This window comes from Nipponia nippon, unplaced genomic scaffold, assembly GCF_047370975.1.
Source record: "Nipponia nippon isolate SJK-2023a ecotype South Korea unplaced genomic scaffold, ASM4737097v1 scaffold_13, whole genome shotgun sequence".
Lineage (NCBI taxonomy): Eukaryota > Metazoa > Chordata > Aves > Pelecaniformes > Threskiornithidae > Nipponia > Nipponia nippon.
The window spans coordinates 9,153,204-9,177,128 of record NW_028262324.1 but is presented as its reverse complement, the minus strand read 5'-3'; the positions used below and the strand labels follow the sequence as shown (position 1 = coordinate 9,177,128).

General features: G+C 41.2%; 1 protein-coding gene across 3 annotated transcripts in view; it reads left to right on the top strand.

The window, feature by feature from the left end:
- The window catches only part of BCAS4 (breast carcinoma amplified sequence 4), a 48,324-nt gene extending 26,690 nt beyond the window's left edge, over window positions 1–21,634 (top strand). For all 3 annotated transcript variants that reach the window (XM_087749643.1, XM_087749644.1, XM_087749642.1), the window contains exon 5: window positions 21,004–21,634. In XM_087749643.1, coding sequence (XP_087605769.1) covers window positions 21,004–21,108 — 105 coding nt within the window. In that variant the 3' untranslated portion in view covers window positions 21,109–21,634. The remainder of the gene's footprint in view (window positions 1–21,003) is intronic.
- The last annotated feature ends 2,291 nt before the right edge of the window (window positions 21,635–23,925 follow it).

Here is a 23,925-nt window from a genome sequence, read left to right as displayed (position 1 = left end):
CATGCACACACCTGTGTATTGAGAACACCAGGGAAGGCTGGGGGAGAAGTGGGAGTTTGGGCTGGTGGGGTCCAACAGGCACACATACAACGCTGTTGACAGTAAGAGGGTGCAGTTTTCAAGTGTACATGAACAGAAGTCAAAATAGAAAATGCTACCTGTTCCCACGTGAACCCATTTTGTTTGAATGCACCTAGAGCAGGTGTAAAAAGTGTTTACACAAGAAGTGTCACTGTTAGACTGTCCAAAGCAGGACAGCACAGTGGCACATAAATCAGGATTTGGGCAGCACATGTTCTGAGTTACCTACATAGCGATGGGGAGAAACTGTCGTGTAATTGCTGCTCTGTAGAGAGCCGTTGGTGCAAAGGGTCTCTTGTACTAAACAGGTGCTACTTAGGGGAGACATCAGCTTTTAGTCGCCACTTAGGGGAGACATCAGCTTTTAGTCAAGCCATCATGCTGAAATGGTAGCGGAAAAAAAAAATTCTCTAGCTTATGTGCAACAAAGAAGTTAAAATAACAATCCGGATTCTTTTTTTTAATCAGTGCTAAGATTGGCTTCTGACTTCCTGTTCTCCAATGGGAAGGGATTAGGCCCTTTATGTTTTGAAAGAGACCGAGCCAATTCCTGTTGCAAAATTCCGGTACTGAGATCAACTGAATGAATAAAAACAGTTAGGAAAAACTTGATTTGTCAGAAAGCCACCTTCATTAGTGCTCTCAGCTCTTTTCTATCATAGAAATTGTTTTTAAGCTATAATTGCATCTCACTGACAAAAGCTTCTGGCTACATATGTAAAGATTTGTAAAATACTGCCTTTCTGTAAGCTGCTATAATCTGTGCCAGAGAATAGAAACACAGCCTCTGCGTGTAAAGAGCTCCTCCTCCAGAGTTCAGTTTCAGTGACTATTGGTTAGTATTGTTCAGCTTTAAATATATTCTGCAGTACATGGTTTACTAGGCTTTGATGCTTGCTGTTGAAAGGCAAGAAAAAAATCTTCCTTCAGACATGTTTTACATGACATTGCCCTGTGCAGAGTTAAGGTGAATTAGTTACAGAAAAGATTTTAGCTGGCGCCAGTGAAATAAGCAGTAAATGTCTTCACCCTCCCCTTTTCTTAACGTTCTTTTCGGCTGCTCCTGTAAGGAATGCAGCAAGCAGTGGCTACTCCTCGCACTATTGATTTAAGCATTTGCATGTTATACATTGCAGCTCTGCACTGGCCTGTCTTCTGGGGCAATATAGGATGTCTTCAGTTGTATCAGATTTTCGGTTTGTACTCGCATTTCTGTCTTCCACACGAGGCTCTGTGCCATTGTATCGATTGTTAAACAGGATTGTGTGCACTCATCGTTACAAAACAATGTGTGTAAAATACTTACGGTTCACAGTCCCGCTGGTTCAGGGTTCCTATTCATAAACCTGTGCTGTGCTGCCATCGATTCTTAAAAAACCAAAAGCAATAAAATAATAAAAGCTAAAACTTGGCTGCTGTGCTTCTAGCATGAATGCCCTAGAGCCAGCAGAGCAGCACGTTGTGAAAGGTGAGTCCCTTTCTTAGCAGAATTACTCATCTGGATTTTTCTCACAACATCCCAGTTTCTTTGTTACAGGTGTGCCATTTATACATCTGGTGTTAAGATAAATTAACCACATTTTCCAAAACATTAGAATTCTCTTACTAACAAACAATGACTGTTTTCCCTGTTTCAGGGTTTCTTTGGTTATACTATTTTTCTCAGTTTATGCTCTACCAGCTGCATTTTAAATTCTAGCTGAGATGCAGACACATACTGCAGATTAGATGATGTTAGGGTTAAACATTTCAAATGGATTGTAATACATTGAGAAATTGTTCTTGCCAGCCATAGTTGTGGTGAGCTTGTTGGGAACTTTGTTTTACCATATTTCTGTGGATTACTGTCTCCACAGCATGGTATGCTCCTCCACTTATTTCTGTAACCATGTAATATATACTTTTGTAAGGGTGTCTCATCAGAGGAATGTCTCTAGAAATTGTGGTCTCAGTGTGACAAAAGCAAAAATTTCTGTGTTTATTTTGTTCCTATTTTTAATTCTGGACAAAAAAAAAGTTGACCTTTAAAATAATTTTCTGTTTACAAACATTTTACTCTAAAAAAAATTTCATAATTTATAGTGGGGGCTAGATGGCTTAACTGAGATCGGGGTGCTAAATCTTGAAGCCCGTGATTGACAGTAGTTCCAGGTGCAAACTGCTTTCTGGGTAAACACGCCAGCCAAATGGGCACAAGGAAACACACGCACCATCTTGCTGATGGGAACTGGAGGCAAACAGAAATAAAATGACTTTGTTATGGCTGTACCATAAATCTGCAGTATGGCCTGGCACTACATTGAAGTGTCCACAGGAGCTGGAGTAGAAGACTCTCTGCATGAAACTTCTTTGCTGAACTATTGTAACGCTTCAGCTTTCCACCTGTAGTCCTTTTTCAAAGGATTAAAAAAGAACAGGTGAACAAAGAATCCGTTTTATAACTGGATAAACTGGTACAAGACCCAAGAAGATACCATGAGCTGTCAACTCATATGCAAAGTGATCCACGAAATAGTGTTGTTTGCGAAATCAGTCTGAATCTTAGCTTTCATTAAAGTACTTGAGATAATTTGTATACGAGGTGAGAGGGTAAAGTGAAGAGTCAGACACTGGTGAAATTTTTTCTTTTCTGCCTTTTAACAAATGACCACAGTGCTGGTAAAGGCCACGTTGCTGCTAGTAAATTGCCTGTTCTCCTCCAAAATGCCCTAGGTAAGCAAGGTCAGTTAGAAGGTGTTATAATTTTTACAGAGGCATGCTCTGACAAATGTGGATTCTACTTCCTTGCTCTGAGTTCTAGCCCGATGGCATCGTCTGCTTACAGAGTTTATTACTGCCTTTCTGTCTGCCCCCCCCCCCCCCCAGCTTCACGCAGATGTCCAGTTATCCCCCCCTTCCTCTGTCTTTCCTCCGTCTCCTTGTGCTGCCACATAGATGTTTCTACCTGGGACACCCACCACCTTTTAAAAGTATTTTATCAACTCACTTCCAGTGCCTCTGCCTTTTCTGTGGGAGACAGTTACGTCTGAAGTCTCCTGGGGTTTCTGCTGGCCTTCTCTGTGCCTCACTTTCCTGATGACTGCTCTTGTCTCGGTGGTTGTTCTTCCTCCACTTGGATTTTGTTTGGGACCCTTTTTTAAGGAGTTGCATGTCATCTAGGAGCATATGTAACTGTTAAATGCATTTAGAATAAATACCTGTATTACAGGGCAACAATGAGAAACAGGAATAACTACAAGTCCAATAGGTGAAGTGGGTGCCAAGCTCTTGCGATGAAGATAACAGTGGCTGGATCTTTTGTCAATATGTTGAAGTAAAGCGAAACCAAAGTTTCATTTTCTTTCATATGCTGAGCTATTAACTGTGGCAGTTCAGCGGTTGCTTCTGCAGCGTGGAGGGACACTAGAGAAGAGGCAGAGAAGCCAACTGGGGTTGAAAATCACTGCAGCTGCCTTAATGCAAGCTGTTCTCTCTTTGAGCTTTCAGTTTAATGTGTGCAGTCTGCCACATTAATTCTTGAAGTATTTCTTAAATGTAGGGGTAATCTTGGTCCAATATACTTTTGAAAATAGGAACTTGAATGTTGTAACAGGAGAGACGCCTATCTTTGTTTCCTAGCATCAAAACTGTCTCAATTAAATAAGCAATTGCACAGTAGGCTTCAAAATTATGAAAGATGTTAATAAAATCTGTGCAACTTTTTTTAGTACAGAGAAAGCTACTCACAAAATGAATTCAAATCTCAGGAAAAGGGCAGTAAGGAAGGAACTGAGGACAGTAATACTTAAACATATGGGTTTCATTAATGTGAGAATGAGTGAAGTGTTGGAAATGCTAAGTAAATTCAAGAAACACCTGGGCTCCTTTGTGGAGAGGAAAGATCTGGTGAAAGATCTGGGGTGGAAATAAAAAGGCGTGAGTTTTAAGTATGAAGGATTTGGGACCGGATGAGTTTTTTTTTCCACTATAAAGAATGCCTTGTGTTCAAATATTTGTGGCATGAATATATCCTGCTAGTGTCCTTTTTTTCAGTTGTGTGCGACATAAGCTGACATTTGTTTACTTTGGTTACGACCACAGCTTGCTTTTTTTTTGGTTTTTTTTTGTTTTTTTTTCTATTTCCAGTCATTGGAATCCAACCCCAACAGCTAATAAAGTTGTACCAAAATAAAATCATGGTAGATAACATTGGGAATACATCCAAAGAAAGGTGACATCCAGAGAAATTACACTATGCTGTACTTCTATGAAGGTAAAAGATCTATGGACTAGTAATAGGAAATGGATGAGAGAGATCTTTAGCTGGAAGTCACAATTTCAAGTCTCATGCACTGACTTTATCATTACAGCTGGGGCATGTATCGGAGCCAGTGTTCGTGCACCGTTACTGTGCAGTGATTTTTGTGAAAAGGTTTTGTCCAGCTTCCAGTGGATAGGTTTCCACCTCATGCACCATCACCACATGTCCTGACAGCTTCTGTAAAGAAACTTGCTTTTGAATTTGCCCATCTAGATCAGGACCAGCTGTGCAGTGTATCTGGCATACTAATGGTAGATGTCATGCACCAAAGTGGTCCATTGGATGCTTTCTTTGTAAGCACCCATTTAAAAGATGCCACTTGTTGAAAGGCACAGATGCAGACCTGGCGATGTTTTTTTCTTTTTTTTTTTCTCATGGCAACAGCTAAGCAGAACTTCATGGCATGTGACTTCAGAAATATTTATTCCTTGGTGACCTGGTGCCATAGCAAATTGTTTTCCACTTGCATTACCGAAATGTGCGAGTGCTCTTTAGGATTATTACTAGAAGCACACTGACTATCAAATGAAATACCATTTTGGGCAAAACTAAAACAAAGCTTACCATCATGCCTTGGCATGCTCTGAATCACAGGCCCAGCTGTTGGGGCAAAATGTTGATCACCTTTAGTTTTCAAGGGAGTAAGAAGTTAGGACTTTTTTTTTTTTAAAGCTAATTTTTGAAAAAAAACCCTAGTTTAAAAATTGCATGTTTCCCAAAGTGGAGAAACATTCCATCTGCTGGTATCCATCCCTTCCTGGCTGGGCCATTTTCTGTGGCTGGCAGGCAGTTTTGCGCGTGATGTAATGGTGGTGTTGCAGGAAAGGTGCTTTGCTGTGCTGGAGCCTCTAGGAGCCGTAGCGACGAGCATTTTTGTCCGGAGCCTCCAACACAAATGCGCACACGCAGGCACATGCGCACACGCTCACACGTTGGTTCCCTTACACACTCTGTCTACCAGCGTATTACCCTTCCCCCACCTCTTTTACAAAGTGTTCCTCCCTGAGGCAAATTTCTTGCTGTCTGGAGTACCAAACATGCACGGGCACTTTCTTTTTTCTTTAAGATTTCCTAGTGTAGCTATTATAAGGCAGCAATAGCTAAAAAGACTATTTTACATAGGTTCTCCTGGTTTTAGTAGAGAGACAGAGAGTGAGTGTGTGTGCGTGTGTAAAAAAAAATAAAAATAAACCCATAGTTTATGGCTAAGTGAGGCCAGGTTTCTCCTATTTCTTTTTTTGAAGTGTCTTTACTCAGCAGTCACATTTTTTTCTTGTGGTAAAAAAATGCAACATGAGCAGATGGCAAGTATTAACACATGAAATGCAGTGCCTGCTTGAAGTAGATTTAACAGTGCTCTAGGTTTCTGTCACTGGCTTTCAGTTAGTTAAGTAGTGTTTACAAGTTAATGAATTTGTTCCACTTGAAATATTTGATGGTATGTGCTGAGGTTCAGCGGTAAAGGGATCCTTTAGGAGTAATCGAGGAAAGCATGAGGTTTCTAAACACTGAGTTTGTGGGTTTTTTTTCCTTTGACTGATTTTAGCATTTTTGCCATGAATATGAAACTGAAAAGTGAAGCAGAAGGAACAATAGTAGATAGCAACGCACAGCCTTTTATATTGTGATACTGCTTTGAGCGCTGCAGTGATACTGTACCTTATAGCAGCTCCATATTTGGACCATGTAGTTTGCAGTTTCATTTCTATTGAATGTTCCTAAACCTTAGACAAGGATTTGAAAAACAAATGAAGTCTTATGTAGCAAATCCGGAAACATTTTCATATTTCTGTGTGGTCTGCTTCCATGCTTGCTTTGGAAGTATGAGTACAAACTATTAAATAGGCTGCTATATATAAATTAGCCCACATTTGGCAGCAAAACCGCCTAGAATAGGGTGATCAAATTCAGTATATTTTCAGTTCATGCGTAAGACTCCTTACTACAACACCACATGCTATCTACCTAATAACATTTGAAACTAAGCCAGCTCCAGGAATTGTATTCATAGTAAGAAACAAATATTGGTTGCTGGTAATTGAGCATCATACACACTTAGGATTTTACACAGCGAATTCTCTCTGCATAGAATGCTTCATTTGTCAAAACTACCTAAACGCCTAAACCTGCAAACCAGGATTCCTTGTCAGGCAACCTGTAAGCATGAGTGCACAGGAAGAGTTAACGTATTTCTGTTTGAGCAATTGGTGCCAAAATAGTATGTTTTAAAGGCTTAGTTGATATTTCTGGCATTAGTTTTTGATTTTTCTAGAACTGTAGATTTTAGCTTTGTTAGGGCTTTTGTAAAATACATTACTCACTTTAAGAACAGTTTATTCAAACAGGACTGAAGGTCAAGTTCCTGTTTGGAAAGGGTACCATGCTTAGTTCACCTTTGACTTGAAATGTAAAATCATAACTGCCAGAGAAGATCAAACTAATTGCTCTGAATATGCATGAGTGTATCTTTGATACCTAAAAACTGACAGTGATTTACTGTATCCGATTTACTGTATCCTTTAGAAAGGCTTCTCTGCCAAGTAAGCAGTGCTTAGTTAAGTATGGTTAACATCAGTCTGTGAGCAGAGAGGGCGGTGCAGCTTTCTTGACACAGAGGCCTGAGGTTGCAGGATTTTAACTACCTGAGAGGTGGTATGGTTAACCCCCGCCTGTCCTGGAGTGGTCTGTGCTCCTGCTGCATGGAGTTCATACGCAGAAATGAGACTTGTTAACCCGTGCGTTTTATTGGGCTTTATGGATGTGTGACATCATTGGCAGCCAATCAGAAAGTGCTTTAGGGCAGAGTTTAAAAGCTATTTCATAATATATTTATATTCAGTGCAGATATTTTTGGGCTTCAGTAGCATTCATTTTGTCGCAGAGTCCATGTGTCAATATGACTTGGGGAAAAAAAGGTATGAAAATAGCATGTTTGCCCTTGTTTTTTGTAATTCAGCTGGGTGGTGAAATGCTATAGAAAGCGTTGCTGGTATGCTGCAAAACAGTTATTATGGAAATGATTTTCTTGCTCCAGCAGCAGTAATGCTGTGAGCCAATCTTGGGCGATTGTTGCGTGCTCCCTGCTAGGCTGCTCCTGCTTGAATAGCCAGACCTGCAAATATTTCCCAAGCTGCTCTGGTTTGCCAAGAACAAAAATGCAAGACAGTCTGCAGAAAATGCGCGTGTGTGCCAGCCAGAGTCACCCCGGCAGCTGGGCTTGGCTCTGCTCAGCTGGAGTCACCCCAGCGTCTCGGCTCGCTCGTCCCGGCCGAGCTTGGCTGGGCCAGGCTTGGCTGGGTTCGGTTTGGCTGGACTGGGCTCCCCCCACCTATTCTCCAGCCCTTGCACAGCACCCGCACCCTGGTGCGCAAGGCGCCTTGCCTTTGCGCAGTTGCACACAGACTGTTTTATTCTCTGTTAGTTGACACAACTTTACTTCTTGGAGGAGAACCATTAGCTGAAAGTGTCTCTTCCCGAAAAGTCTGGTTAATCCATGCAACCCCCCCACCATTCCTGCTTAACTCTTCCATTTCCAGAGTGCCCCTGTGGCAGGACCATATGGGATTGTAAAACCAAACTATTACAATAATTTCGAGACCATAACAACAGTTTTTGGTGTCAGTTGTTACTAAGACAAAACTCCATTTCTTTTTATAGAAAAAAGAAATGGAGGCTTGTATCAGTGGTGGGCCTATTATTACTTTTATTTTTATTTTGGGCTGTTTGTCCTCCCATTTAAGCGCTGTGGCTGTGCTCATGTCAGGTTGCTAAAAGTTGCTATTCACATATTTTCCATGACGGGCCTGCAAAGCGTACAAGTGCAGCGCTGGCTCCTTCATCTTGTTGGGATCCCAAAGATTTTATCTGCTCCTGAGCAAAAGACTTGGAAAGAAGTCTTTCAGATGCTAGCTGTATCTCTGGCATGCTGTTCAGTGTTCACAAATGATTTAGAAAATGAGGCATACAATGAGATGAGAAAGCTTGTTGACATAGTTATTTTGAGATCACAGAAGTGAATGCCAACTGCAGAGAGCTGTGGACAGACCTTGCAACATTGAGAGACTGAGTGGAAAAACTTGTAGCCAAAATGAAATGTCAGTAAATATAAGGTGATGCAAACGGGGGTGATGCGAGTGAGCCTTACATGTATGGTATCGGTCACTGAACTAGCATTTTTCACTAAAGAAAGAGATCATGAAGTAATCACAGATGGCCTCATGAAAACTTTCAGCACACAGGTCAGTAGCAGGCAAGAAAGAAAATTGAATGTTAGGAATTATTAGCAAAAGTGCAAAGAAAGAAAATAAAAACCTTCTTGTGCCACTCTGTAAATCTGTGGCTTCATCTTTAATACTGACTGAAGTTCTGGTCCTATCGCAGCAGAACTAGAAAAGGCATCTAGAACAGGAGTTTGGAACCACATCCCTTTGGAAAACAGCTAAGCAGACTGTGATTTTAGTCTCCTCTTTTCCACACTGAAGAAGAATGCACTAGAGTTCTTTGAAATCTAAAATTGCATGAGACAGTAAGTAGAAATTATTATCAAGAAATAGACTCAAAAGGAACTAAAGGAGGTTTTTTTCATGCAATATATCAAAGAAGTTTGGAATTCACTGTTGCAGTTGTAAATGAAAGATTTATGTATGTTAAATTCGATCCGACAAAGTAATTTAGCAAAGTTACCTTTCTATTGCTAGGAACCCCTATGCTGCAAATTCCTAGGAGAGTATTCAAGGCAGGAACACTGCATACTTGCTCTGTTTTTATACTCTAAGCATCAGCTGTTGGTCTCAGCTGGAGACAAGTTACTAAGCTTTGATTTGACAGTGTAGGCACGCTGGCTATTCTTGTATTTGTGGACAGATTTCTTCTTATACTACTGTAGAACAGCATCACAGCCGCTGACTAGAGGTTGACATATGAGCCAAACCTCATTGATCTTTGTTCCCTGCTGTATTACTCTTGGAAACTGAGTGTAACGTTCCATCTCCAATGACTTGTGGGTGGGTCAGTCTCCCTGTTTGTCTGAACGCCTTCCCAATGAGCATTAGAATATTGTATATTTTGCCAGGCTAAATCTAATGCTTCCAGTTTTGCCACATTTCTAGTATCTGTTAGATTGTCCAAGGTGCTCTGTGCTTTCAGTTCCCACTGCCTTACATGGAAATATAGGAGGACTAGGACCTGTCTGTTTTAATACTTTTCCTTTATGAATACTTTCTCTAGCACTGTTTCTCTATTAAGAATGTTGAGTTTGTTCTAACTGTGAAGTCATCAGGAATGTTACGACTGTGATGTAACTGTGGATAAGGGGAGGGCAGTTGATATCCTGTACCTTGTCTTTAGGAAGTCTTTTGATACCGACACCCCCAGCATCCTTGTATCCAAATTGGGATGTTACGAACCAGATGGGTGGACTACTGGATGGGTGAAAAAACTGATGAGATCATTAGACTCAAAGAGTAGTTGTTAATGGTTTGTACTCTACCTGGAGGCCAGTGACAGGTTTAGTTTGTCAGACATTTATCTAATATCTTTATCAGTGACCTGGAGGAGGAGACAGAATGCACCTTCCTCAAGTTTGTAGACAGTGAACTAAGGGGTGTGCTCCAGGACAGGGCTGCCTTTCTGAGGACATCAGCTGGCCAGAGGGATGTGCTCATGGGAATCTTATTAAATTCAACAAGGACAAGCACTAAATCCTGCACTAGGGATGGACTAACACCCCGCTATGGTACAAGCTGGGGATGGACTGGGTGGAGAGCGGCTCTACTGAAAAAGACCCAGGGATCGTTTTAGACGATGGGCTAAGCGTGAGTTAGCAGTGCGCCATCAGTGAAGGCCAACAGATGATTGGGCAGTATCGACAGAAACATGACCAGTAGATGGAGGGAAGTGATTATTCTTTTTAACTGCGCATTCCTTAGACTTTATCCGGAATACCACATCTAGTTTTGGGGGCCGCAGTACAAGGAAGATGTTGATGAACTTTATTAAGCTCAGGGGAGGGTCATCAAGGAAAACCTGATCAATGAAGAGATGTTGAGACAGCTGAGTTTGTTAAGCCTGAAGAACAGAAAACTTACTGGGACATAAAAGCAGCCTTCCAGTGTGCTTAAGAAGTTTCCAAGGTGATGAAGCTAAGTTCTTTAGTGAGATGCACAATGGGTGAAGGGGAGACAGCAGTCATAAATTGCAATGGGATGTTCTGACAGCCTCATCCACTCCTTCAGGGCTGCTGGACCTAGTGTAGTAAAATTGGTGAGTTTAGGCATGAAGTTTCATAATGCTTCATTGCCTCCATTTTACAGATAATAGAACTGAAGTACATAAACTGTAACGGTTCTTGTTTAGAGTCCCTCAGACTACATCCAAATGCCTTTCTAATATGAGCTTGAGCTCAGCTGTGTCTTGCATCCATACTGCCTGATTGCTTGTTCATAGTCTCAGACAAGGAGCTGGAAGGTTGTTTTGTGTTATGATAATATTGAAACAGCAAGCCAGCCTGGGAAGCAGGCTCTTTCCTCAACTTGGCTACTACTATCGACTTAGAGTGAATCATTTACAAAGTTAAGGAACCCCTTGTGCTTTGGCATGTCTGTTTGGTCAATCTATTTTTTTATTAGCCTTATCTGATTCCCGTTATAATTACAGATTCCTTCCTGAATATAATGCTGCCTCATGCTTCAGATGGATGGTATTATTTTTGTTTACTTTTGTCTGTGGTATTATTCCAGAAAGTGAAAGCAGTTTGAGTTGTTCCTTGGGGACCTCAGCTGCTGTTCCATGTGCAAGAGGCTCCAAATGTTTAAATGTCTTAGATGAGAAAATGTGTTGGTATGAATCGATTTGCAAAGGGACCTAGAATTTGAGGCTATTACTATTCTGGTATTGTATGTGCTGGACTCAGACACTGCATTAATGAAGAAAAAGAAAAAAGTGCTCATAAAATTCTAGGACTGACAGCCTTGGAGTCTGCTGTTTATGCCTTAACTTGTTGTTTCAGAAAGACTGAAAGCGAGGATAAGATGCCTACTTCAGGCTCCCTAGCCATTCACTTTAGCACCTTTGTGGAAAAAGCTGTCTAACACCTGCGTTGAAGGTTTGTGGATATAACTCTCAGTCCCCTGAGAACTAGGCTGAGACTGTCAGCAAGTGATACATTAGTGAGTAACGAATAAATTAATTCTGAGTGTTGGATATGAGTAACAGACATAGCAGCAGACTTGGACTTGCACATTTTGCTTGGAGTGCCACTGGATAATGTGAGTGCAGCACTGCATTTTTTTAATTTATAATTTAACTTGTGCAGGAAGGCAGAAAACCTGCCTAACCCTAATACCACGTGGGGATTCCCCAGCAGTTAGGGAATGGAATAAATAGCCCAGGAATGCTGAGTTTAAAGCTTAGCGTTAACATGATTAAGACCACAGTAGAGTTCAAGTAATTTATTGCCTCTGTGCCTCAGTTAGAATCACTGAATAACAGAAGTTAGAACTTTTGGAGGTTATCGGGTCCAACTCCCTGCTGAAAGCAGGGTCAGCTGAAGTTAGATTAGGCTGCCCAGGGTCTTGTCCAGTCAAGTTTTGAACATCTCCGCGAAGGGTGATTTTACAGCCTCTCTGGGCACCTGTTCCAGTCTTTGACCATGTCATCATGTAGATTTTTTTTCTTTATGTCTGATTGGTATTTCTCCTTCTGCAACTTATATCCGTTGTCTGTAGGTTTTTTTTGCTATACAGTTCTGAGTAGAGTCCAGCTCTGTTTTCTCTCTAAGTAGCTCTGTCTTCACTCATTAGATCGTTGAAGACATCAACTAAATTGCAGTTCTCTTCTTCAGGCTGAAGAAACGGTCTGACTCAACCTCTCATCATAATGTATGTGCTCCAGCCCCCCGAGCACCTTGATTGTCCTCTGCCAGACTTGCTTCAAGTGTGTCAGTCCAGTAAATCCTGCATGAACTGGGGAGCCCAAACCAGACACAGTACTCCAGATTCAGTCTCATGCCAAGACAGAGGGAAGCGATCACATCCGTCAGTCTGTTGGTTGTGCTCATACTGATACCACTATGCTGATAGCTTTGATCACTGCCAGAGCACTCTGCTGATTTGGGTTCAGCTTCTTGTCTCTGAGGACCTCTAGTACTTTTTCTGCAAAGCTGCTTGCTAGCCAGCTGTTAATTAGGTTGGCTAACCATTGTTTGCCCTTATTAAATCTATGCTGACTCTTTTCAGTCACCTCCTTTTCTTTGAAGTGCTGGAAATGGATTGCAAAAGGATTCGCTCCATATTTTCTTTGGGACTGAGGTTAGGCTGAGCATCCTGTAGATCCCCATGTCTTCCTCTTTGGCCTTCTTGAAGATAAGCTTGCCATTTGGCTTTTTTCCAGTCACTAAGAACCTCCTCTGATTGCCCTGACCTTTAAAATGACTGGCAGCAGCCTCACAATGACGTGAACCAGCAACTTTAGCATCCTCAAATGCATCCATCTGGTGCTGTGGGTTTTGTTGTTTTTTTTTTTTTTTCTGTTTTTCTGTTTTGGTTTGGTTTGGTTTTTTACCAGTTTGCTGTAATAGTTCCTGTTTGGATCTGCCCCTGTCTTACGTACTTCCTTAGGTTGTGCCACTAGACAGGGACCTGGGAATTCTGGGAGTAGACCTTGCAGTAAAAACCACAGCAAAGAGTGCGTAGAATTATCTTACTAGTAAAACAAGAATACTTGTGTTAGAAGGATACTGTGAAGGTCAAATGGCCAGTTTCTGCCCTTTGTGCTCCTGCAGGTAGAAATGCTAGGATTATTATTATTATTATTAATCTTCGTTTGTCTCATTCTTTCTTTCACTCCTACTCCCTTTTGGCTTTCCTTAAGGAAAATGAGGAGCAGCCCCAAATATATTACTGCTTCTTGTTCAGAAATAAATTGAGAGACTGAGAGTGCCGAAGCCAGGGCAGTCTGCCTTAAGAAGCCTGTCACAGACTGTCAGACCAACCACAAATGGCAACAACAAAACAAATCCAGACTTTCCTTTTTGAAGGACATGCTCCTTCTGGCAACAGTATATCGGGAAAATGATTATATTAGTGAGAATCTAGATCCATCACTGAAGAGAAGAAAGCCTGGTGGATAACATGCCTAAGCACAAAATCTTAGACTATACACTTATAGAGAACACATTTTGCAGTGAGGTTCTGCAAAGCTGTCACATCTCTTCTGCATCCCACACTCTTTTGGCAGGAGAAGAGCCGCTGCATCCTTGTTTTCTGTCTCCTTACTGAACAGCTAATAAACTGTACTTTCTCGTGGCTTCAACGAGGTTATTGATTTGTGCAGTGATCATTATTGCAGCTGTTGAATAGATCTTTGCTGAAGAGATTGAGGGGAAAAAAAAGGGGACATTGTGGGTTTTTTTCTCCCGTGCTTTTTCTAAAGTCTCTTGACTCTATGTATCTCATTACTATTTATGGAATAAAAATAGCTGTTTGACTGTTTTTACATGTTTTCATGGTACTGTACTTCACAAAGGGAAGCCTGATTTATCCTTCCCTTGAAGAGATTCTAGTCGTAAGTCATAAGTGAAAGGTTGTCGTTAATGACTAATTTCAGCCAAAAGGGTAATGCTTTCTGGAGCTTGCATGGAATTGGCCTTGCTCTGAAGTGCTTACACAGAATGTTTAGAACAACAGGAAGAAAAAGCTTATGATTTATGATTGAGATGATAATGTGATCGTGCTAAGAAGGATAAGGTGTGTGCCTTCTGAGTTACAAAGCAAACAGGTAAGGGAATGCAATTAATTCTAATTGGTAAATTGCCTATTTCTGTTGTGTATTAGTTACTTCATAAGCTGTTTCAGAATGAAACCCGCCCAGTCAGTCTGTGAACTATTTACTGTGCTTTTGAGACCATAAATAATACTAGAAAGTTATATGATTGCCTTATGTTTGGAAACAGTATGCCTCAAAGTTTATATTGTCCTCTAATTAGGAGACTAGTAACAGACCACCATAGGAAGAACTTTTTTTTTTTCCTCCCATCTGTCAGTCAATCAGAGATAAGAAAATTGATGCAAGAGTCAATAATTGTCTGGAAAGCCTTCACAGTAATCCCACAGACTTGAAGGAAAAGGAGAAGGGAAGGTGGTCTTCAAACAGAATTCTGTAGAGTGAATTTGCAGAGGCTGTAACTGGCAATTTTTGTGAGTGCTGTGCGTGAGGTCGGATGTCCAGCTCACCTGACTCCAGCTCATGTCAGGCGCAGGTACCAGAATCAGAAGAGACTTCTGTATTTTCTCAGGAAGAAAATTCTGCAGCTTGTGCTCCTCATCCAGTCACATTCTGGGCTTAAAGAATGATAGATAGATTTCTTTACCTTGCTGAGATAGTAAAGATGCTGTGCATGTGAAGTCGAGAATGGAATCCAACTCTTGCAAGTCATACTGGGTAAAATATATATACTGTGGGAGACAAGCAAAAATGGGGCTCTGAAGGTTGTGTTCTGAAAATTGGAGTGGTTTGACATTGCTAGGTTTGCCTTAGGACAGAAGCTACTACTGTCCTGAAGAGGAGAACTTACACCCATGCTCTGGCTTTTGCAATTAATAGTTTTGGCACCTTAGTACAAACCTATCTTCATCAGTGATTTAAGGTAGTGTGCCAGACTGAACTAGGATGGCTCTGATGTGGCGGCACACTTCCTTCTGCTGATTGAGAGAAAAATAACCTCTGGGGGAGGAATGGGGAGGAGAGCTGTAGGCGGTGAAGTTTTAAACCAGTGCTGCAGGCTCTGCTAGAATTCCCCCGTCAGTCCTGATTTAAATCTGGGCTCTGCCATGACTTGCTGTCTGCTGGGACACATCACACAACCTTTCTGCCTTGGTTTCCCAAGGTGCAGTAGTGTTTGCCTAGTTTGTAAGGCTATTGTTAGGATTAATCTTCGCTCTTCAGTCTATTTCAAGGTTGCTAATTAAAAGGTGATTCCTTGATGCTGGTTAAACAACTTTAAGAAGCTTTAAGAAGCTTCTGAGAAGTTACATTAGTTAGCTAAGGATAAGCCTTAACACTGGTTTTACACTGCTTGTTTCTTCCCATTTGTGTAGGTGCCGTACATGTTACATCTTGGGTGGCATGTTTACTCGGCCCGTGCTATAGAAGAGCTGAGTTTCGTTTGTCTTGGCACAGCAGGATTGGTAGCCCCACAAATGGGAGATGAGAATTACCATGGAAGCCAGCCTAAGCAAAAGAGGGCTCTCTGATGTGGCAGTAGTGGACATCAGAGCCCTTATTCTCTTAAAACATCCTTATTAAATTACTTTCTTGGTATATAGCAAGAGTTTAGCAGAGAACATGTGGGTGAGGATTTGTTGTGCTCAGCATCAGAGCTGATGTGTGAAGAACATTTTGGTTCTTTAATTCATACTTTTCCCAAAAGCGTCTCACAAGAGTCCGCTAGCAGTGTGCTGGATGGGCTGGCAGCAATCAAAAGGCGGCTGGTTGGAAAAGTCAAAGTTGATAGATTTTGAACAAGTAAGTTTTTAATGTTGAACTTCAAATCTGCACCTCCCCTATGAGGACAGGCTGAGAGAGTTGGGGTTGTTCAGCCTGGAGAAGAGGAGGCTTCTGGAAGAGAAGACACCTTATAGCAGCCTTCCAGTGCCTGAAGGGAGTCTGCAAGAAAGCTGGAGAGGGGCTTTTTACAAGGGTATGTAGTGATAGGACAAGGGGTAATGGCTTTAAACTGAAAGAGGGTAGATTTAGGTTAGATATTAGGAAGAAATTCTTCACTCTGAGGGTGGTGAGGCCCCAGAACAGGTTGCCCAGAGAAGCTGTGGATGCCCCATCCCTGGAAGTGTTCAAGGCCAGGCTGGATGGGGCTTTGAGCAACCTGGCCTGGTGGAAGGTGTCCTTGCCCGTGGCAGGGGGGGTGGAACCAGATGATCTTTAAGGTCCCTTCCAACCCAAACCACTCTATGATTCTATGAACTGAAAATTATTTTACTGGTTATGTAAAATTGTATTAAAAATTAAGATTGAGAGGAATCCAAATCATCATTTTTGAATTTTTGCTGGAAAAAAAATGAGAATGTGTGCTTGGTTTTGGAGCTGCTGAAGAAACAGGTTTCAGGTTTTGCCCTGTTTTGATTTCTGTAGTCTAGATATTGATTTTAATACCTGCGAGAATGACCAAATCTGAAAAATAATTATTGCCAGATAGCCAAGAATCCCCTTTTATCTTTCATAGCAGAGTTCAAATTGCTGTTGCAGGTTTCTGTAGAGAAGTGCTCCTTGAGCTGCTTCATTTTCTTTGGATATCTGCAGTGGTGCTGATCCACTCCAGAAAGCTTCACCGTCTTTCACTGTAAACTAACAGGAGCAAATATGTTCATTGGTGTCAAGGGAAAGGTATATTAGTTTCAGGTGGTAGGCAGCAGACATAAAAAAATGGATTCAGGAGCTCTGGAAACATGAATGGTACTTAAGGCAAAGTCAGCACCACAGTCCAGCAGCGTGGACAAAATAGTTTATTATTGCTCCTTTCTCTGCTTTGAAGCAGCAGAATTGATGAGAAGCTCAGTTCGGAGGGATAACTACCCCAGTACGGTTACTGTAAATACATCTAAGTTGAACTACCGAGGCTTTAAATTTGGTAGCCTTAAAGGAGGCTTTTTTTTTTTGGTGGATCTGGAATGATTGCTGTCGGAGTAAGAAGGAAGGTTCTCGTTACCAGCTAAGTTTCCAGAGATGCAGCATGTGGAAGGTTAACTTCTTTTTTTCTGTGTGAAATAATATCCCTTCTCTGTTTCTCAGGTAATCTACTATTTTCTCTGTCTGTGAAAATAGCTCAATGTTTTAGCTGTAACAGTCAGGCGCACTGCAAATATCCTGGGTAAACGTATTGTTTGTGGAATAGGGTCAGAAATCCTTATAATGATGCCAAACCATTCTGCTGGGGCACTTGCTGGCTGTACCAGTGTCCCTGCACCACAAGGAGACCGTACCTACTGCGCCTGCCTAGCTGCTTCCCTGAGCGTATTTATTCTACGTGTAAGCGGGTGACGCGCTACCTGTTCAGATCTGTTTGGGAGGCTGTTGGGAAAGAGAACAGCCGGGGACAGACGGATGAATTGTCTCGCTGGGCTGGGCTCGTGGTCCCTAAGGGGCCCTACATCTGCGTTATAAAAGCAGTACCAAAGTGGATTTCTGGACCATCTTGTAGATACTTCGATAGAAGGGAAACAATTTTCTGTGTCCACATCAGCAATTCTTAGAGCACTTGCCTTAAATGTAACGTTGTTGTGCAGGCTGACTGAAGTCTGGCTATGAAAATGAAACTGAGCCAGCCGATGCATTCAGCCCAGCATTTATTTTTCTTCAGTAGAAGGCAGAATCTAACTGTCTGTGAATTAAGCTGTTTCCTGGATGTGATACAACCTGTAAGTGATCACCTTTTGACCCAGCTTTGCTGTTCTGATGCTGGGTTGCAGTTGCCAGAGTAACCACTATGCTCTTAAATGGGTCATTTTCTTACTGCTCTCATGGATTTAGCTTTATCAGCTGGGGACCTGGCTTTTAGGGGCTTCAAACTGTATTTCTCAAGGGATGCTTTTAGTGCCTTAGATATTATGGCACACAACTTGTCTCCCTGGATAACTTGGCTGCCTGTTAAAATGCAACTGCCTGAAGTCTCTAAAGCTGCCACCAGGAGTTTTAATCTTTCAGGCATGATTCTACATGCCATTTCTTTTATTTGTCTGCAAGTGCCGAATTGTTGTGCATACTTTATTTTTCAAAAGCTCTGTCAAATGTTTTAATCCTTTCATTTCTGCTGTTTGATCTAGCTTCATCTAAACCTGTTATACTTCCTTCCAAATGCTAAATTCCTCTGTAATTCCTTTAATCTTTATTTCCTCCGTTCATTCATTGTTGGATCTTTAAGTTAATAAATAGTTTCCACGTTTGGGACAAAGAATACAGGGGTATAGGGCATCTCAACAGAGATCTGTTTTCAGCTTGTGTTTTTCAGGTGCAATGTAGGCTTGCTACACTACGCTCTGCTGTCACAAGCCTGACCTAAGAGACAAGAGGAGAAAGAAGGATTTATGGATCTGCACTGAATAGGTGCCATAGGTGCTTACAGATGCCAGTGAAATGACAGAACCTTGCCCAAGGCCTTTATAGCCTGCATTAGACATAAGCACAGTTTAGTCTTATGGGCACTTGGCCTTCAGCAAGCTACTGCTGTAGTCAGTGTCACTACTGGTTGTACGTTATGGTATGGATGCCATCCTAATGAGAGCACCTGCTTTCTAAGGGCCATCATCTGGCCTTTATTAGATTCGTGACAGACACGAATCAAGTGATCTAGAGGTGAAAAGCTATTTGCTACTACTTAAACCTTTCTCTTTTGATGACTTCAATAGGCTTTGGAATTTCAAGACATTTTCTCCCTCTTCTCCCCCCCACCTCCCTTAGCAGACAGCCACATCCCTTTTCCTTTAAGTTTCACAGCAGCCTGACCACAAAGGAATTATTTCATCTTCAGTCTGTGTGATGTGCACAGCACAGATTCCTCGTGCCCTTGTCTTTTAACCCTGTGTGGCATTTGTACCATTGTGAAAGAAAGCTTTTCGCAGACCCCTTCCTCCTAAAATACTGTCAAGTCATATGGATTGCTATCTTTGCCTCTCATTTACTCTTGATTCAGCAGCTATACTTTAAGATAATGAAGACTGAAGTAGTTCCTTTAACATAAGCAGGTAACAAGAGTGTTCCTTGATGAAAGTTTGGTGTGGATAGATGTAAAACAGGAGGAGTCACTTTTGTAAGTATTTGTGGCACAGTTATAGAAAGTCACCCAAAAGAATTACCTGTGTGAAGAGGGTATATAGGAAACATATAGTACCTGCAGGTCAGAAGGGACTAAGTGTATCTATGAATCATAACACCTGTAGTACTATGTAAGTAATAAGGTATTATTTATCAAAGCATCAGATTACTATTGCGGGGATCTCAAAAAAAAAAAAAAAAAAAGTAGTAAATTCTCATTGCAATCATGGCCTGATCTATTTGGAGAAATTCTGGATAGTAAGTGCTAAAATAAGCAGTTCTAAAATAACCGGTTACAAATCAGAGTGGGACAGTGTTTCATGAGCTGTGGGAAATCCTGAGCCTACTTTTAAAGTTAGGTTGAGAGGCTCCTGTCCTTAGTTAAGTTTGATTGCTCTGATCAGGGGTTTCTGCAAACGGATTGTCACTCAGCCTGCTCAGTTCAATTACTGTCATTCATAACGCTATTCCTGCCTCGTTTTCTCCTGCTATGAACACTGGCAATATTGCCCTAGAAATGAAGGACAGATTATTTTACTTCGAAAATTGGAGTGATTTTTCACTTTTCTTTCTCTCTACTTTTATTTTACGGAAAATACAGAAAATGTTAGTATTCCACTGTGAATTGTTACAGTTGGCTATTTTTACATTTTCTTTGGTTGGGGTTTTTCTCCTATTTCGCAGAGGTGAACCTCGTCACCAGTAGTTCTTACGTGATCTATTCAGATTCTTCATCTTGTCTTACTCAGTGGTTGTGACTGTTGATTTTCAATCCTAGATGAAAAAACTTACAGTTACATTTTACATTAAAAATTCCGCCCATTAAAAGGAGCCTATCTCCTGTTTGGATCTGCACATAAAAACTTCAAAACCACATGCATCTTTTGATGATTATCACTAAAAATACGTTGCTCCCCCATAGCAAAGTTTCTATATCCCAATAGGTAGCAAGTGCCCTTCTCTGAGAACACGGTATTGATCCCCGAGATGTGCAACGCAAGAGTTTGTCAGCAGAACCCCCATTCATCCCGCCTGTTCTGACAATGGCAGCACGGCAACGGTAGCCGGGACCTAGGTCATAGCGTAAATGAATATTTACTTCTTAAATTGTGCCTAGATGTATATGGAGAGCCAGTATCCATCCCCAAGAATTAGCAGTGGATACTATCAAGAAATGTTTGTAACCAGATGCACGGCTTGAAACACATGAATGAGAATTAGAGACAAATAAACGTGAGGATTACATCTAAATAGCAAACTGTTCTCTGGCAATATGTTAAGTTTAGAGCCTGAAGACTGTTAGCTTTATGGGAGGGATAGGCTCTTCATTTTCCACTGAGACTGTGATTTTAGCTAGAGGTTTGAATTGTTGCACTACAGAAATATTATTTTATCTCATCTCCTCAATTCAGGATTAATCAATTATTTGAATTCCTAAAAACCCTAGAAGCAAAACCAAATCCCTTTCTCTATTTTTTCTGTAGTCAGTATTTTCCAGTGTTACGAATTCATTTGCATTCTTCTGTGCTTTAAAACTAATTTCCCCTGTGTTTTACTCTCTTTTTATCTGTTCAATATTAATCCAGCTAAGATGATTGCAAAGTCTGTAGAATCAGGTGTGAAAGTAAACAACTTCACGTTTTCAGCGTTGTTTACAGAGCCAATTATCTTGTACTGGAAAGTAATGTCAGTTCTGAGATGCTGGTTCCTCTCCCCACCCCCATGTCTCTTGTACATGGTGAGCTCCTTAAAGTATTAGTTCCTGTTCTTTAACATTAGTTTCTGTCCTGTTCTTGTTTCAGAGACATTCTCTATCAGCAGCACGCTCCTATGACCTGCCAGAACTCTACCGAACTGAAGACTTTTTTCCTATGAAGTATGTAGGTACTAAGTATCAAAATAATTAATCCTTGCCTACCAAAAGGTTTTTAGGAAAGGCTGCCTGAGTTTATTCTCGCAGCTCATACTTTATGACATTAGGAAGAAGCAACTGTTACATTTCAGATCTTTGGCTAGCATCTCTAAGGGAAGCTAAAAATTTCTGATCGTATTGTGGCTATAGGGAGGCTGGAACATTTATTCTAATATCTGATCGCAGTAGTCTGCACTTACTTGATAAGCTTCCTAAATGAATGAAGAAAATGTACAAAAACTCCCTTTGTTTACCTGCACCTTTTTATACTTGAAACGATCAGAATGTTGAAGAGTGCTCTAGTATGGCATGCTAAAACTGTCAAGTAACGCGTTAATACTGCCAGCTTCACAACTGCACAAATGTTTTACAAGAGAACGTGAAGTCAATGGCGAAATTTTAAAACTCAATAAACTGCGCGTGGCTGAAGCTTCCAGCACTCTCTTTCAAACTAGGAGTAGGGTTTTAAAAGCTGTTGTGTAATATAACTTGAATGGCATAAATAAACTTTCTGTTATGGACCTTTGGATGTGCAATTTTGTAATGCAGATGCTCTTTAGCCAGGACCAGGAGTAGCGTAGTTCATCTCCGCACCTCTAGCTTTTTTTTTTTTTTTTTTTTTTGACTGCCAAATAAGTCTAGGGAAAGAAAACCCACTCAATTCCCTGAATCAGGAACATTAGGAAGAGAAGGTTATATGCTTTTCAGATGATTGGCTTTGCATACAGTACAATATGGAGAAATAGAAATAAATGCTCTTGTTTTAAAAATACCTGTGGAAAAACTGAAGATGGAGGACCCAATGCAAAAAAAAAAAAAAAGCTTATGGTGCAAGTAAAGCTACCAGGCTTTGAGTAACCATGGAGACCAATGCTTTTCTGATGCAGAAATAAATGAACTCAACCTTTTCATATTTATTAGTGGGACTGATGATGAAGTTGAATTAAAATATAAAGCAACGGAAGACAGACTAGTCAACGTCTCTGCCGCTGCAATGCAGGTTATTGTAACGGATTATTACGAATGAGCTGGTATTACAGAGAGGCAAATTAGTTATGAAAGGAACAAAATACTCGTAGTTATACCAACCTGTTTATCCAAATATCAGCTTCTTTATTAACAGAAATGAAGAGACAGCACACACAACATATTCCTGAAATCTTTTGGTTCTGAGAAAAATTGCAATAAACTCGTTTTAATACCATAGCAGTGTATGAAATATATGTACTACAAAATGGTAAACTGGTTACTGTAACTGTATTAGTGGATATTTGAAACGCACTAATTTCTTGGTGGCAAGAATGATAGAATTTTCCTAGAAAAATACTGGGTGAAGATTCAGGTTTCTGTCTTGAAAATACATGTCAAAGGGTCAAATATTAATTGCCAAGTTCTTGCTACAGAAATGTTACTGCTGAACAGAGGATGGCAGCATTAAATGCCACTTGAACTTTCAGTAAGATTAAGAGCTTGTGAAATAAATCTTCACTGCAGATATTTCTGCAGCATCATGTAAAAGCATTTGATTGAGCGGAAATCCTGGTGTAGATAAAGGGTTAAGTCACAGTGCCCAGAGGAGGGTGCCGAGATCAAGTGTGACTCTCCTGTCTGATGCACCCGATGGACAGAAAACCAGGCGTTTAGGAAAAGCTGTCTGTCTGTCCCTGCTGGAAAAGAACTGTGCAGTTTGGAGGAAGGCTTACTGGCTGTAAGGACGCTTCCCGGAGCGAGGGGGTGGGGATGGCAGGAGAGGAGTGTACTGAAAGGAGGAGGAGAGCGCACTTGTTGAACCATTACATCTCCGCTGCAGGTCAGTGCAACGAGCGGTGCTTCAAAGTAACAGTTATTACAAGCCCATGCGAACACCCATAGAAATGAAGTGTCATATAAGATGCGGCTACCCCTAACAAGCTCAGACCGTCCCTGCCACTCTCAGGTATTGTCAAAAGTCAAATCACCGGTCACACACCAGCTCTGGGAGAGTTTGTGTTGTACAAAGCTGTCTCGTGGCTAGAAACAGTATGCTAATTACCTCCTACTTCATTCCCAGCTGTTACAACCTTTAGGGTCCAGATAGCGCATTTAAGCTGGAAAACACACTTCCCTTTGCTGCAATTCAGGTAAACTGGCTGAAACAAATAAATTCTTTAGAGAAGAGTCTTAATGGTCTTTCTGCTCTGTTGTGCTGGCCAAAGCCTGGACAGACTCGTGCTTTCAAGGTCTCCCACTGAAGACAGCAGAAGAATTCGGGGCCAGCTTGGGCTGGCTACTCCGCAAGCACAGCCGGCGCGTTTCTGGAGATCTGCTGTAGGACTTCGGTAACGTACGTGACCATTGGAGACTCCCACCTCGCACAATTACCATGGTGTGATAAGTTAAGATTACACAGACTGGGTTTAAGGTTCCTCTGGTTTTATTGGGCCGTTTACCTCTTCTGCTTTTTGACTTCCTCAAAAACGTGTGGTTAGCCTCAAATCTAGAGAAGAATTCTCGCCTAGGCTAAAATCCAGATTTGAAGAGTAACTTGTTTGAAATACTAGAAAGTTTATGCCAAAATTAAAACCACCCCCCCCCAATCCTTCTTGATATCCCTGGTAAAACAGACTATTTCTGTGCAAAACTTTAAATTTAATCCCTATGGAAAATGGCATTCCCTATCATGGAATTTTCTGGCAACTAAAGCATTTCTAGAGTTGAGATTTCATGGTCTTACTATTCACCGACTCCAAACAGGAGCTCAGAATTTGGAAATTTGTCTTTAACTACAGAGCTCACTAATATTAAATCAACCTTGCCAGATATCGAGACAAAT